Genomic DNA, 17,363 nt, shown 5'->3' with positions numbered 1-17,363 from the left:
GCAAGAAAAAAAAGCTGATCAAAACCACTGAGGAAAGCAGACATTTGCTCCACCATTGCTCGCTGGTTCTGAAATCACTTAACCTGATCTAGAGCTCTAAAGTCACAGAGCTCAAGCTAAAATGAGTATCATTCAGTTAGGATACACTAGAAATATCATCACTATTACAATCAGAAATTGGTTCACGGTACTGTCCATGTTGTTTGAACTGCATTACCCATACCTTATAGGAAGCCTGCATTTCCAGAGCACTGCCATGCCCTCCCAACAAGAACACCTCAGGAAGCCCCAGTTGCTGTCCCAACGTACTGTCAATGCAGTGGCATCTACTGCCAACCACCACCAAGGAGCATTTGGCAAGGGAGACTGACGTACAGTTGCCATGTTTCTGACATTTACTCACCAAGAGTCTTAACTCCAAAAACGTCATTTGTTTGGTTTTGTTTCCAAATGATGTTTTCCTGAAACCCATTCTTTTAAGCTGACATCTGTTCCTTCACTGGATTGCATTACATGAAATGGCTGTGCATTTACCAATTACTCACACATGTACAGCTCACAAAGTTTTCCATGCAGAAGGCAAAAGCTTTGAAAAAAACAAAAAACAACCACAAATGGGAAGTAGTATAGTAGTATCTCCAATGCAGATGACTTTTTTTTTTCCCCAAATAAATTTTCACCTGCAGTATGTTCCAATCGTAACTGTGATGGAAGTTTCTTATTGCTCTTTGGTTTCACCTCTGAACAACTGTATTTCCTGTATACCTTAATACAATAAATCAGCTGTTCTACTTCTTTTTTCTTTTTTCCTTTCTTTCCTTTTGGTCACAGAAGGATTCCTTTTAACCTGGTGATAACTAATCAAGTAAGTTTACTCTATTAAAAAACAAAACCAAAACCAACCAAAAAAACCCCACCCTAACATTTTGACCATAATTTCCCCTTCAAAATAACGTAGGAAGCAGTACCTCTTCACCTTTTATTTGTATAAATTATACAACAACTATAGTTTTTTTTAGACAATGAGATGAATCTGTATTTAGTACTTCAATCATTGTTCTCAGGGTTGGAAAAGTCTCTGATACTGATGGTAGGCTCTTGTAAGAAGGTGAAATACTGAAAAAGGAGGAAAAAAGAAAGTTATCTTTTGCTGAGTTTTATGATTTACCTGAAAGTTAACACATTAGCTTATACTTCACTTCATGCCCTTCTCCAACAAATTTAGGACCTGAAGTCAAGAATCTGTTGGCCACAACCAGCTCTTACTTCTCACTCACTATACAGTATAAAAATAATGACTACATGAAAAAGCCTTTGGAAGTAGCAGAAGTTAACGCAAAATTTTATTGCTTTAATATTTCAAGCCTTACTTACCTTTCCCACTATTATTCTTCTACCACAGACAAATTAGCCATTCAGGTTAATTACCTTCATATTATTACTTCATGTCTTTTGGGCTGTGGTTCTACAGATAGTTTTCTCAGCATCAAGCAAAGCCAACTTTAGCATTTTCTCCACTCTGGCTCATTCTTCACCCATTATACATCTCTCATTTGAGCCAGCAATACTATCAGTGGGACTATGCTATGAAATGGTCTCTGTTAAAAATAAATTTTGGTTTTGGCAAGGTTACTTTTAACACAAATCATTTCCCTAATCTGGTTTGCTATGGATTCTCACAGGTTTCAACAGTACATCTGAGAGGGTCAGAAACACACAGGTAGAGTTGAAATGGCTTAAGTTGACTTTGCTCCCAAGAGAGAAGCTCCCATTTGGTAAAGATATGTCTTTAGAGAGAAAAAAAACCAAACAAAACAAAACCAAACAAAAAAATACAAAAAACCCCAGAGGATAAAGAAAGAAGTTGTGTATATAAATTAGATTTACAGTAAAAAATGGTGTGAACCATAAATATTTTATGTTTTAAAGACAATCAAGTCACAACATTTGTGCAGACTACTTTTAATAAAAACCACAACTTACTACACTGTAGTTTAAAAATGTCACTACTTAACAAAAGTAGAATTTTCCTACATTTACATTTAGATTTTTAGCCTGAGTCTGACAAAGATGTCCTTGAGTCTTCTTAATGGCCTTCTTCATTTAGGAAGAATTTATAGTCTAGTGAAATTCACCAGGCTGAGAACCACCAACAGTGAAATTAAACACCACTAATTGGTGTGAGATATTCAGCACTAACAGCAGCTTCAGAGTTCCTTGGGTTCTCAGAATAACACAGGTGGGTCCAGACCTCAGGAGGTCTGCAATCTAACATCCTGCTCAAAGCAAGGTCAACTGCAAATCAGACCAGGGTGTCAGGGCTTTATCCTGTCAGGTCTCAAAAACCTCCAGGGATTGAGACTGCACAGCCTCTCTGGGCAGCTCTGCTGCTTCACTGCCCTCACGGTGAAAAGATGATGCTCAGTCTGAACCTCATTTCAACTCATGCATCTTGCCTTTTGTCCTCCCACCCAGCACTGCTCAGCTCCATTTCTCACTACTCATGGGTACCATTAGGCTGCTGTTAGGTCAAAGCCTTCTCCAGGCTGAACAAGCCCAGTTAACTCCTGTTAAGGCATATATGCTCCAGGTTCCTGACCATCATGGTGGCTCGCTTCTGAATTTACTCTAGTTTACACATTCTTCACTGCAGCTGCCCCCAAAGTGGATGCAGTGTTCTAGATGAGGTCTAAAGTGCTGATTACCTCCTAAATGTGATTATCCAAACAGCTTTTTACCCATCTACCTTGTCCACTCATCTAGACCATAACGTGCTGTCTTGGTATGAGAGTATTGAGGGAGTACCTGCTGAAGTAAAAATAAGCAACATCAACTGCTCTCCTCTCATCACCAAATCTAGTTCTTTTATCACAGAAAGCAATTATACTGGGTCACACAACATTTGGTAAAGCCATGTTGACAGCCCAAAGTCACCTTCTCCTTCACATACCCTGTAATACTTTCCTAGAGGACTCACTTCATGGCTTTACCAGGGACCAAATTGTGGCTGACCAGCCTATAGTTTCGCTGGGTTGTCCTTCTGGCCTTCTTGAAGGTGGCTGCAAGATTTCTTTTCCTGCATTCACCAAGGATGTCCCCAGATGTGCACAACCTTTCACACATTATAGATGGTCTTGTAAGAACATTGGCCAGTTCTGTCAGTACCCTTTAAGTGTCTTGACCCTGACTTGAAGTATGCTAAAACTGGTTTTGTTTCAGGCCCAATTTTTAGATTTTGTATGTGGAATAACCAATAAGGGTCACATCAAATGCACCAGATTCATAATATTGACAAGGAATTAATGTGCTCAGTATTAAAAAAAAATTAATATGAAAATAAAAATTTTAAAGCTTTATCCGAAGTCATGCAGTTATACTAAGTTCTGTATATTCAAAACTTCCATCTACTTTGAAAATACTTATTTTCCAAATTAAAATAGCACTAAAGAATAAGTAAACACTAAACAGTGTTAAAAAAATAGATTGGATCATTTACTAAACTCTTAATTTAAGTAACATTTTTTAGTATAGGTTTAAATTTAACATATGAAGTCTTTAATATTTTATTTCCTCACCCTCATGTGAATTAAAAGATTTACCTTTTTAGATTCATCCAGCTCCTTGCTATTTTGCTGAAAGCTTCAGACCCTGGTGCTGTCATTGCTTCAAAATCAACCAGCTGAAAATGCAACAAAATAATAAAGATCTTAGGAAATCAGAGAAGTTTTAAGTTCTCTAATTTCAGAAGGCTAATCCTTAAATATTCTTAACACATAAATTCAACTTTAAAAACATATCCTTTTGTAACAAAATCCAGTTATTTTTTTTAATCTTTTAACAAGATGTTTACACTAATGGGTCAGTGCCAGAAAATACTGACTGTCTTCAGTCCTTTATTACAATATCGAAACAAAATTGGGATAGTTCTCATTTCTACAGACTGTATTCTGCAAAATATTTTGTCACATGATTGCTAGATATATATTGGACTTCCCAGGCTCTGTACTACTTCTTTCCACAGTGGGTTTTCAGACAAGCTTGACTACATATTGCCAAGAACTCTGTGCATCTTCATGTCCACAGATGAAAACAAGTTTTCAGCAGAATGATGGTCAAAACCAATTGGTTCACTAGTAGTGAAACATTTAAGCTGACAAGTCTGTGGTTCAGTGAACTTTGGCTGAATTCAAGGAAAGATTCTGAGAGCACGCTACCTGTGGTTCTTAGTAAGACAGGAGTAAGCTTACTAACTAGTCTGTGCCCAGACTACTTTATCCCTCATCATCAGTTTGGAAGTCAGCATGCATAGAAGGCACTGAAACTCTCTGTGAGTCTGCACACCCCACTGAAACTGATACTGGAAGCTACACTGGCCATGGCTACTGACTGACCTGCCAGGCAATAACAGGACTCTTGACTACTGGGCATCTTTATCTTCAAAGTAGTAGTCTGATAATGCATGCTGTTATATGCTTGGGACCAGAAATACCCTTCTAAGGAATCTAGCAAAAAAACCAAACCAAACAAAACCAAAATCCCAGTTTCATTCAACTGGGGAAAAAAATTTCTTCCTGATGGTGAAAACTTCTCTAAAAATGGTTTTGTTCCAATTCATGCAACTCTGTTTCAGGAAAAATCCTCAAATGTAAAAATGTCCCCAAAGCCTCCTGCAAGTCAGAAATCTTGCTTTTTAGTAATCTCAAAACTCTGCTTGCCTGCATAAAATCAGTCAGGAAAATGCACTGCCCTACTGAGACCTAAGAAGATGCGTATGAAAACTCACCTAAGTCTTTTACCTTAGCTTGAACTCCCACAGAATGGTGAAGATACGGGCTTAATGGCATACTGAAAAGGAGCTTTCTTGCTACTAAGCAACTGCAGTCTGCTCTTAAAAGCTACTAGGAGTTTATTGTACTGAAAGGACAAATTTACTGTTGCCAGGGCTTTCTAGAACAAAAGGGAAAGTCACTCTTTCGTCAATTAACACCCTAGGACGCAGCTAACTCATCTTCAGTAATCAAGTGTGCAACTTCTCTTCATTCTTACAGCTCCTTCCTTGCATTTACAAGTATTGCTTCCTCCATCAAGGCTGAATCAGTGTATTCTGATAGTTACCTTTCCTTTAGGGATTTTTCCTGAGACTTCTTTTCCATTTGCCATTAGTGCTCCCATGATCACTGAATACGCTATCACACTAAGGAAAAAAAAATATCAAAATCCATGAACAAAGTACAGTAAAAGTCTTTCCATGCTGCTATTTTAATCTACAAAACAAATAGAACATAGTACTGTTTCACAGAAGGTTAGCAGAAATTACTGTGCTAGTTACTTCATTTTAGAAGTAAAACCAAGCATGAAACACTTAAAGTGTAATCACTGTTACCTTCCAACACCACTGGAATGAAGCTATGCTCCTATGGAGTCTGAATACTGAAGACCACTGTTTCTACAGTAGTCAGAATCATAATTTCAGACTTACAAGTTCTTAAGACCCTACAGAGCTGAAAACAAAGCAAACTCCTGTTCCCAAGCAGCTTAGCTGTAGCCCACAAGAGTTTATAAACTCTAGTGATACAGAGCTACAGGCACTGTGCACTGTAAAGCTGTTCAGTCACTTAACATTTTAAAAAAATCTAACTTAATTTTTTTAAATTGTGAAACTCAAGACAGATTCTTTTAATTTTTACATTCTATAAGATCAAAGTCTGATTATAAAAATAAAGTATCAGGATTTTAAACATTTTATTTTCTACTGAACTGTATTTAATAATAAGCTTAAAGATCTTAAGTGCTTTGTGCAACAGAGAGTCATAATAGACTTATATGTAGCCAGGTTTGAATTAAACTAGAATTTCAGTTGAAGAGATCTGCAACATATAAGACTTTATTCTAGGGTTTCATTCGGTGACCCTAACAGTTGCAATAAATTACTAAAATAATATTTTAGCGTATTTTCTTAAAATAACTTATCTCAAAGTATATTTAATCTTAAACACGTTTTGATAAATCTTCTTGAATGACATTACAGTGGCATAACATAATATGGAGTAAGAACTCTAGTATTATAATTTTAAAATGACACTTTTCAATCTGTGAGCTAAAGTCTATAAATACTGACTACTCATAAATTTAAATATACATGCAGCTATGAATAGTTACCATCAGCAATTACAAACTAGCTTTCAAAACAGTATGAAGTCAGTACCCATCAAGGCAACATAAATTAGAGACTGCAGGACACACAGCTCAACCCAGAGCTTTTTTAAATATTTAAAATATATTAAGATACTGCAACACATGGACATATGCAGCATGCATCCAAAATAACAAGACAGGATAAAGACAATCACTAACCTAGATCCTCTGGAAAGTGGCATTAAATTATAGAAGTAGTAAACTAACGACAGGATCAAGTTGCAAACAGCATCTACTTCCTAAACGGGGGAAAAAAAAGGTGAATTAAAGAAAATTTAATAGCCAGGTAATACCATATAAAGGAACACATATTGGAAAGTCTTATAGGACCATTTCAAACGCTAAAAACGTCAAGTTGAGAAGTTGAAGTCTGAATAACAGATGGTTAAGCAAATTGTTTTGTTACATCTTTACAATTTAGGTGAAACGTAGTTCAAATACATTGTGTTAAAGGGTAAGAAATGGAAAGCACAAGCTCAAAAGCAGTCAGACTCTCATTGCAATACCAATAATCAACACAAACACAATTCTAGTGCTTGTCATGAATTTGTGTTGCTTCTCATCTTCTATGTAGCCACCATGAGCCAAAACCTAAGCAGAGCTTATAAGGATGATGAAACAGTGAACATAGATCCATGACAAAAATAAATAAAATAGGGAGGAGATGAAAAAGAAAAAGGAACACGCTGTGACATTGAGATCTTGTCTGGACTCTGTAACTGCAGAAAAGCATTGCAAATTTTAAAGTGACAGGTAGAATTATGGTAACTGCTTATGGTATTTGTTGTAATTGGGTTTAAACAAACTCAATTTTATTACTTAAGATCTCTTTCAAAAGTTATTAGAATAAGGACTGTTAAACATAATCAAATTTTATCAAGGAATTAATAATTTCCATTAAAATAGCCTTACCCCCAGCTCTGCAGACAGAATTAGAACTTTTCCTTTAGCTGTTAGATCCTTATATAGTGCATCTATTTCTGCATGATACAGCTGTGTTCTCTCTTCTGTTGTCTGAGTTTCTACCGAAAATAGTACGTTCCCCACCCTATCAAGTAGATGAAATGAAAAAGGAGGTAAGAATTTTTTTTTTAACAGAACTTGATACATAATCTAATATCCAGGGTGAGTTACAAATGTACTACAGTTAAACAGCACATCATAGCCTTTTTCCTATAATTTTTCCTTAAACTGGAGATAATGTGCACTGCCTACCTTTTAGTAAAAAAACAAAACAAAACAAACCCACCCCTCTCCCCCCAAAACAACACACACACACAAAAAACCCCACTGAGTTAAAAATATTTTGTCCTGTTGTGTGTCTGAAAAAACACTGTCTAAACACAGATGAAATATTTCAATTGAAGAATATCTGACAAGCATTAGTGTTTCACTTAAGGTGTAAGTAAAAAAAAAAAAAAAAAAAAAGAATTTTAAAATATCTGCATGGGCTTAAGATATTACTATAGACTGTAAAGCATAGCTTTGTTAACTTTTAAACTACCAAAATGTTTTGGTATAAAATGATAGTTACAAACTATGGATCAAAACAGACTGATTGATACAGAACAAAGTTCGTGCAGAACAACATTAGATCATTTTACTGACACCTAAATATTTTCTCCCAAACAGTGAGTCCATATATTGAATGCCATTTCACTGTACACAGGCATACAATTTAGAATGTAAAATTAAAAACCAACAGATACGTTAACATTCTATTATAAAAGAGAAGTTTGCCTTCCATGCCACTCATTGGAAGCATACAAGTCTTGGGAAAAATTTCCAATGTACAGAATTTTAAAACACGTAAGTCAAAGTTTTCAGTTAGTAGTAAGACAGAGCTTCTGAGCCTTGGATTATTGCTCATTCTTTGGGAGAACAAGGAGCCAGTATCCATAAAGTCAGAAATTTACTATCTCACCCTAAGAGTGGCCTAAAGCTTCCTGTTTGTATCCTCATACATTCAGGTACTATCTAGGTTGGCATTTGCCGATAGAAGGTCTGCAAACATCTCAAAAATAAACAGAAAAAAAAGCCAAAACTCCGAACAGAAGAGAGTCTCTTCCATTCTTAGATCAAAGAAATTTCTTTTCAGTCACCCTAACAGACAAGGTCTTAGGACAAGAAATGTATTTTGTTATGGATAAAGACTGAGATTTCTGAGATTTTTCCCCTTTAGGCATTTTGTGCTCTAAGATGAATAACAAGGTCTCTCTTCACTTTTGTGCTGTATGTTAGAGAATAATTTCAACTGGGCCTACTCCATCAATGTTATCCGTATTCCCTCTTTGTTAGGGAACACAACAGGAATCAGAAGTCCTAAAATGAACACTTTTTTTACTTATCTACAAAAATGTTACTAGTGAAAAACAAAACCCGCTGAATGCAAGTAGAAATGGCATTTGAAAAGATTAATTGCTAATGCTTGATCATTACTTAATGTATGTGAGCCCCTGAAAATAGCAAACATACTTATCGCCTGTTATTGTAATTGTGAATCCATCATATTCTTTCCCTTGATCCTTGAGGCTGGGGACTTTAGTGTTCACAGTAAACCCATCTCTTGTTTTACTGTTAAACTGCTTTCAAAAGAAAAAAAAGTGGTATTAGAGTGAACATACACAGAATGCCTAGCTATTGTTTAGAAACATCTAACATACGTGGAGCAGAAATGAAAATGGACAAACTGAGAGAACAGGACAAAGAGGTAGTGTCAACTACGTTATTTCATTTATCCTTTATTTCCTGCTGAATGGAAATGACAAATACTGAATGAAGCATATTGACAATCAACTTTATAACTACATAATTAATTTAAATGGCACTATTTATGAGAAGTAACTATACAAAGCAATTGTATAGATTTCTCTCCAGTTGTATGATTATAGTAACCTTTTGGGGTAACAATGTAAATGCAAAAGCAGGAATTTGAGACCCTCTTTTGTGTTTACATCAAGAAGTAGGTGCATCAGTCTATGTGTGGACTCCAGAATACAGCTCACAGCAGCAATTTCTTAACTGTGATCCAGTTCCAATTAATCTTTATCTTCATCATAAGAAAAGTACCACAAAGAATTTTAAAAAGCTATATTATCTAAGTGCAATACTGTACCCAAAGAGTTGTATAAACCAGGAAAAACTGTATTTAAGTAAAGCCAAGAGGCCAGATTTTGACATGCAACATTCCCCAGCTACCCAAATAGTTGAACTACATCAATATTAGCAGACATTCACTTTATATAGGCACTATTAATGACTATCATGCAACAGTACTGAATTAATTACTCAGGCAATTATTTATTTTAAAATAGAACTTGTGATCCAGGATGTTTTGTTTAAAGATAATCTGCATTTATTTTAAAGAAACAAATCTAAAAGCCTCTAACGAGAAGCAGCATTCCACTTCGATACAATTTGGAATGGGCTACAGGAGATTCAAACCAGAGCAAAATAAACAGGTTACAAAACCCAGGAAGAATATTTGCTGCCAGTTCAGACATTTATTTTGAAATAAGTCATGTATAGTCCGCTATGTTTATACATTTTCATCATCCTCTTGAAGCAACATGTATTTTTAACTCCACAAATTGCAATTTTTCTGGCCTACCACTCAAGAGTAGCCATATTAGGTGCTCCACAGGGCCCTATCTGCACATTTGTGCCAGTAGGGAACACTTAAACGTCTATCCACCCTAACATCTACTACCTCTTAATCACAAGTCTTTGTTTAGCTTCACTTAGTATGCACTTCACTTCATCTTTCAAGGCCAAGAGCAAGACAGTAATATAAAAAAGACCTCCAAAGTTATGGTATGTTCTTTGAAGACACATTAGTCATGTACAGTTAAAAAAAAAAAATAAAAAATTGGTGCTGGAGCTGTGTAGCTTCTGTAAAAATAGCAGTAGTGCACAAGTGAGTGAGTGCATGCATGCTATCATCATAAGCAAATCCAGACCTTACAGTCTACCAGTAGTAGCAGCAACCTCTCTAACCTCTCTTCAGAGAGCTCTGTTCTATGGCAATCCATCAGCTTTGCTCAGCTATGGAATTGCAACATGGACACAGCCAACGAGGAAGCAATGAATTTGTCTCTACTTGGAATGAATGTTTCTTCCCAAATTTTATTTTATTCTTAATAAAATCCTGTCAAATCTTTTAGACAAGACACTTTATTTGGGTTTGGGGAAACACCCTTACAATTACATACTGCTCAACCTAGATTAATTTGAGGGAGGGGAAAAATGGAAGGACCTTTTACTTAAACTCAGGTCAAGCCTTATTTATTACTCAAGAGTACAAATAATTTTGCACATCATATGTTTAAAGCTTTTCTAAGAAGACCATTACCAGCAAGAAGAAAACCTGCAGGTTTCCCCACTCTTTTTCTAACAGTCTTCCAAAGCACAAGAATGTAAACCAAGATTTCATTTCAGATTAGCTACCAGTCACTAAGGACAACTATTCCCCTACTTCCTCCTACCAGCCCCACCACATACTGCCCTGCACCAATGAACCTCTGGTAAAAAGAGCTTCCATGTTCCTAATCTTCCAGACACACATCTTCAATTTTTTCCTCCATACTGCACAGGCATAATGTGAGGCCATTATGGTGGATCTGACCACAAACTCTCCCGGTTGATAAGGCTGACTTCAAAGAATTACATTCAACATTTTGTTTTACCATCACTTCTTCACCAATTCACAGTCTGGCCAAGCCTTTCAAATATACATCACACATCTGCATTTATCAAAAGGGAGGTCATATATTCTGAGGAAGTGGATATCTCCCCAAATACATTTTTATTGTTTTTATCACATTTTGAAGTTTCCTTTTAATTTACCTTCATTATGGGAAGAAGATCTTCTACTTTATGTACCTTTTCCAAAGCTTCTCGAACCTCTAATAGTCCTTTTGGATTATTAGCTCTGGAAAAAAAATATGGAATCACAATGGTTGAACACATGTAGCACTTCTGGAAATCCATCTAGGTTTAACCTAATTAGCCATAGTAGAATAAGTTCTTGAAAGTTACTTCATTATTTCTTTTCTGAAAATTAGTTCCTTCAACACTTGGCCACATGATCTCCTATTCTTCAAACAGTAATTTCCTCCTATATGAGCTCTGCTTATTTTTTTTCAGCTTCAAAACTCAACTTCAACCTTCAAGTTTATCTTACTTATGTTCTTTTGGGCATGCTAAAGCATTAAACAGCGTTTGAATGAGCACATGTGGGCAGGGGGTTGTTGATCAGGAAAGATGGAAGAAGAATGGAGGTGAGGTTAGAAAGATTCTTCTCAAAATATACACATCTGTGTAGCCTTAAAGGTGTGTAAATACTACAAACACAGGCACAGCTGGACCGTGAGGAAACCTGTTGAACTAGTGCTCTAATATTTATTAATTACTGTACCCAGGTATTAAGAACAATTAAAAACAAAAAAAAAACAAACCACAGCACAAATTGCTTTGGTTTAAGGTCAAATGCTGTTGGCTCACTCTGAACAAACTTCCCCCCAATAGAGGACAGACTTCACAGTTACTACAGTTACTTACATATCTTCAGCAACTAGCATAGATTTTCCCAAACTTCAATCTTTTCAATTGTTACAAGGATTTTCTGCACTTTAATTTTTTTTATATTTAAGTAGCATAATGAGATTGAAAACCAGAACTCAGTACTTAATAAAAGTTAGCGGGCCAAAGAGAAATTAGAGGGTTTAAAGCTACAAGAGTTTCTTAAATTTTGACCTTATCAGAACACTGTTGCCACAAATGAGCTGCAGGTGGAGAAGATATTTTACTCATAAAAAAATGATCAAAGTTTGAAATACATGTCAACTTCAATTTTCAGATTACCTTTAGTCATATTCTTTCATTCAAGATTCTACAACTGTCTTCTATTCCAGCAAACTGTCTACCAATTTGTCTACATAACAGGTAGCAAAGCCTATCTACTTCTTTAAGACTTCTTGTTTCAATTAAAATTACCTTGCCTATCATCTTCTCCCTTTTTTCCTCATTCCTATTATTTATTAATCATAATATTGAGATAAACTGTACTCTATTCTACCAGGAAGAAACACACGATCTTCAATAAATCATATTTTTTTAGAAATAATTGAAACCCAGCTGATGCCAAAACTGTGGGTACAAATTCAACACCATTATTAGTTTCTAGGTATACTGTAATTTGCAATGTTTCTTCCTATTAGTTTAAGTTTCTTTGTTTGGCTATGAACAGGATTTTGCATTTCCAGTAGGAAATAAGACAATTATAGATAACAAGAAAACTAGAACATACTAAATTAAGAAAATATCCCTCAGACTTTCTGAAATGAATATTATGTAAATTTCAAATCAGTATTACCAGGGGAACAAAGCATGGAAAAAAATATGAGTAATTTACCCATGATAAACAAGGATCCTATCTTTGATAAATTGAAGAATTTTCTCAAAATATTCCAGGTATCTCATGTTAATGACCTGTCCCCTAAAAAGAAAAGAAAATGTGTTGTTTTTTTTTTTTTAAAGTCTTCTCTTTCAACCCAGCATTCCAGGGCTAAGAAACAAATATTACTCATTAATATTTGACAGAATTTTATCCACAGATGCTTAGTAAATTAAAGGAAATAACTAGAGCTTCTCTGAAATGGTGAGTTGCCCATCACCCATTTTGAATACAAATTCCATAGTGAACTTGCAAAAGCTCATGTATGATTAGTGTTGTTGTCCTCTCATAAGATATATTTCATGAATATTTTCCCATTTTCAGTATGCCCATGTCCAGTAAACCTTATCTATGCGATAATTACATCCTTGTACAAATTGATAATCTTACTTCACTAGTTACACTTGTAGATATTGCAGAACTAGGAGAGAATTCTCAATCTGCACATTGATTTACTTTGAGAACCTACACACTCCTGTTTATGTATTTGCCAATATATATGCTGATCTGCTCTGACAGGCCACGTGCTTTTTTTTTCATCTACGCTCCTCTATATTGAAGTAATTTTACTTTGATTCCTAACAGGTACAAGTAGTAACTGTTACACTAAAACATCAAAAGGGTGTTGTTTTATCCCTTGGACCACAAAAGAAAAAAATACACATTACAAATTTGGTAGAAACCTGCTAGGATTACAACCACTCTGAGAGGAAATATTACATACCATTATTGCATTTGTAGGAGTCCTTCCTCTTCTCCCAGTCTACAAAACAAGATTTTATAAAGCAAACATTACTGCTCTCTGAGCAAGCAAAACCACTGTCAACCACAGGAAGGTGTGCACATCTATTTTTTTTCCCCACTCTAAGTGATTTTTGGCAGCTTAAGACCCTGCCTAATGTCTCACTCAACAGTCTCACACTTTAGTAAGCCTAGTCTCAGAATAATGGCAAAATCAGTCTTTAAAAACTGAACAGGATTAGAACACATATACATCTGCACATCAGAAAGGGAGGTAGAGAAAGCAGAAGGATGAAGACAAGTCTATACACAGAATATGCCCTTGTTGTACGTCCCATCATTTTCCATCTGTTTTAACAAATATCTGTACAACAAGCAGAAGTGTGTCAGTATAAGGAACTGGATTTTTGTTTAGTGGCATCTTGGAAAATAAATCCAAACCAGACCTATCAATCTGTAATGCCGTCTAAAAGCAGTAGTACCAAAAAAGACTTCTAGTAAGGTGGTCAGAAGCACTTCGTGTTTATTTCCACGCTTTCTCCTTATTTAATAAGCACTACCAGCAAGAATTCAAAAGTAGCAGTGATCCAGAGAGTGTCTTCACATTTTTATAAGCATATTGAATATATTATTAATGTTCAGCTGACCCAAATCCTTGTTTTACCTATGAAAACAACTTAAACTTCCAGGAACATTTTCTCTACTTCAAATGAAACTTGGTCATTTAAGCCAGAAAGGAGATAAGCCAAACTTGCACTTGTCTATAGACCCATGAAGGGGTAATGACAGCCAATATACTTGCACCTTGAGTATGTTAAGATCTGGAAGCGTATCAAACATTGTGAAGTGCATGACGTTTCTCGTATACGTTTAACAAAAGGTCCCCAAACGGACTCAAAACAAACATACAAAAAAAGTGTTTGTTTTCTGACACTCTTCAAACATTTTGCCACTCTGGAGAATAATTTTTAGTTCAGCAGTCATTGAATGCTAGTGCCTCCATCCCAAAACTCATGTGGCAGGAACCACTGAAAAATAATGGACTTTAAATGCAAAGAATTTCAAGTAAAGAAAAGGGTTAACAGATATCTAATCCAAAAATTTAGGACATGGAAATTACTGGTGTACAACTTGAACCAAACAAAACCTAGAGACAGTCTGAGATCAGCAGGACTAGACCTGTTACAAATACTAAAAGAACACCAACTGCTGTTGTTACATTTCTTATTTGACTGGACAGCTTATATCTTTGTGTCTTTAATAATCATGCAGGTTGCCATTTGTCAGCCTAAATAATGTGCTATTACACCAGGTTTCCAGGTAGCCTTGCTATAGAAAGAATTCAGCCTTAGTCACACGGTTAGCAGAATAAACTTTCAAATCATAGCAAATACAAAGCAATGTATGTCTTCCTGAAAAATAGTCAAAAGACTATAAACTGATCTCAATTATCAACAAAAAAGGTGTTAGCCTATTGAAATTTTAGATCAGTAACCATTTTACAGTTGAGTAATGCAAGACTGAGAATATACAGATCTGTACAATCATTAAGAGTAAACTTTCATTTTGAAATCATAATGGACTAGAACATGCTACAAAAGTAAAATAAGATAAATAAATAAATACCACTTAACATATTAGTTTATCCCTCACCTCATGTGACATCATCAGGAGGGAGTCCAAAAGCAGAAATAAACCACTACAGAAAGCTGACCAGTGAAAACACCTATTACTCTGGAAGCTCAAACAAGGATAGGTTTCCAGAATAAAAAAGGATGCAATGACCATCCAGTGCTGAAGTCAAATCAACTCCTAAGGCTGTGGTACCTAAGCTGCTTCAAATCTATTGTTCCTTCTGGAAGAAGTGCCCAATTAATAGTTTTCAAAGAACCACTACCTAGCTGTTAAAAAAAGCACAACCAAAATGAATGCTGATGAGAACCCCAAAAGTCAAGGCTGAGCCAAAAACAAAAGGTGAGAATTAGATTCACTGTGTGCCTACCATTCTGCATGTTCGTGAGGCTTATTTCAGATTTCTATGAAATCACCAAAATAGCTGGAACAGTAAATAATGAGTTTTGCTAGCACTCTCTGATGAGAGAAAAACAAATGAAGTACTTTGGCCAGTGGAAAGCTGCTGACACAGAGATCCTGTACAGGGGCATGTTTCCCCAGATTAAATGTTCAAAGTTATTTTCAGCATAGTAATCAAGTGTTGTTATACGAATGCCCTTTTGTCAGCACAGATCACCTAGAATTTTTTACTCTCCCATTTAAAACACAAACAAGAAGAAACAGATGAAGTACAGAACGCATCCTTGTCTCAAAGTACAGATGGCTGTGGTTTCTGCTGAATCATACATGTGAGAAGAGAGAACTGCAGCAACAGCAAAGGGACACAGAGCTTGGAGCCCAACTGTGACACTTGGCTTGAGGGAAGACAGAAGCCTGAGCTTAAGACTGTTCAAGAAGCAGCACATCCGGCAAGGCAACTACTGATCTGCATTGGAGTGTAATGCTACATAGTAACCACTCCCTAAAGTAACACCAAGGCTGGTGGAGTCCCTTCCTTAGAATGCAAGACAGTGGACAAATTCTCACTAGCCTCCGTGCGTGAACATTAGAATATCACTGTTTTTTCTCTTCCTAAAATAATTCCTGAGAAGGCTTTGCTTCCCTTATCTTCCTTTTTCCAGGCAGCTTCTCAAAATAAGAAAAAAGAAATAGACATAAAAGCAGAATGACAGATCAAAGATTCAATACTTCCCATGTGAGAGGGAGGGGAAAAAAAAGGGAAATAAGATGACATCTGGATACATATTTATTTACACAAACACACTCTGCTCCTGTGATTGACAGTGATGTTGCCACATTGAGTCCCTCACACTTCCACCACTTCATGGGAAGCAGCACTATCATGACTCCAATACTGAGTCTTGCAGCATGGGAGAAGATGGAACGTACAACAGTAGTTGAATTTTTTAAAATGTGACCTTTGTTTAAAAGTGCAACTATTGCCTTTCACAGGTTACTTATTTCATAATTTTTGCTTTACTTTGGCCTGCTTTGAAAACAACTAGAAGCACTATGCTTTTCCTCTTTATTGTAAATTGGTATTAAAGCTGAAAGAATAGCATTGTTTCATTACTGCTGCCACTATGTTAGAGAAGCAGCATTTGCAAAAATTACAACTGTGATGACCTTTACCTTAAATGTAAAAATTAGATTATTTGGGAACTAAAAATGGCATGTAAAAATATGCATCTTCTGGATCTTGGTTAGATCTTGCTATAACTCAGTCTTACAATTAAAACTCAGGAAAAAGAAGAAATATGAGATACAATTTAAGGTGCACAAAACACAAATTCTTCATTAGAAAATACAAAATAAATATTAAAGCAAAACAATCAGCACATATACATTCAATACTGTAATCTGCTGTTTCATGAGCAGCTGGTAAGTTTTGGTACAGTCCCTTAGTGCATGGGGGAAGGTTGTTCAGTAAAACTCTCATACCTGATTAAGTTAATGTGATTATTGAAACCTCTGCTAAGACTTCGGGCAGGCATTTGGTCCAACCAAAGCACAGGCTGGTCAGGGTCAGCTATCCTACAAAGACAATGGATATTAATATTGGCATACACTTCACTCCATGTAATATTTCTAATTGAGCTTTGTTCACACCTAATAACTTTAGGCAAAAGCCAGAATTCAGAGATAACAAAAATATTTTTTTTTATTGAAATGCATGTATGATTTTCATAAGAAAAAAACCCAACACAATTATTTTATATTGCTGGAGTTTGAAGCTGTTAGTTTGTTAGCCTACACTGCAATGCACCCCATGGTCTTTCACAGTTTTGCCTCAACCAGAAAATGCTATTCCCAACTCTTTCCCTCTTTTAAAAAGGAAGAAAAATGAGTATTTTCAGAAGCACACTACCTTGCACCTAAAGCATCCCTCTCTTTCATC

The 17,363-nt window shown here is 35.9% G+C and overlaps 1 protein-coding gene across 1 annotated transcript in view; it reads right to left on the bottom strand.

Annotated features, from left to right (window-relative positions):
• Positions 1-992: 992 nt before the first annotated feature.
• The window catches only part of TTC13 (tetratricopeptide repeat domain 13), a gene marked incomplete at its 3' end in the record, with an annotated part of 39,072 nt that continues 22,701 nt past the window's right edge, over positions 993-17,363 (bottom strand). Inside the window, exons 12-20 of the mRNA XM_080341447.1 lie at positions 16,907-16,999; positions 12,608-12,691; positions 11,041-11,125; positions 8,671-8,780; positions 7,108-7,243; positions 6,355-6,434; positions 5,116-5,194; positions 3,600-3,679; positions 993-1,116 (exon numbers count right to left, since the gene is read on the bottom strand). Coding sequence (XP_080197573.1) covers positions 993-1,116; positions 3,600-3,679; positions 5,116-5,194; positions 6,355-6,434; positions 7,108-7,243; positions 8,671-8,780; positions 11,041-11,125; positions 12,608-12,691; positions 16,907-16,999 — 871 coding nt within the window. The remainder of the gene's footprint in view (positions 1,117-3,599; positions 3,680-5,115; positions 5,195-6,354; positions 6,435-7,107; positions 7,244-8,670; positions 8,781-11,040; positions 11,126-12,607; positions 12,692-16,906; positions 17,000-17,363) is intronic.

The sequence above is a fragment of the Nesoenas mayeri genome (assembly GCF_963082525.1).
Source record: "Nesoenas mayeri genome assembly, chromosome: 3".
NCBI classification, from domain to species: domain Eukaryota; kingdom Metazoa; phylum Chordata; class Aves; order Columbiformes; family Columbidae; genus Nesoenas; species Nesoenas mayeri.
This window is presented reverse-complemented; position numbering and strand designations above follow the sequence as displayed.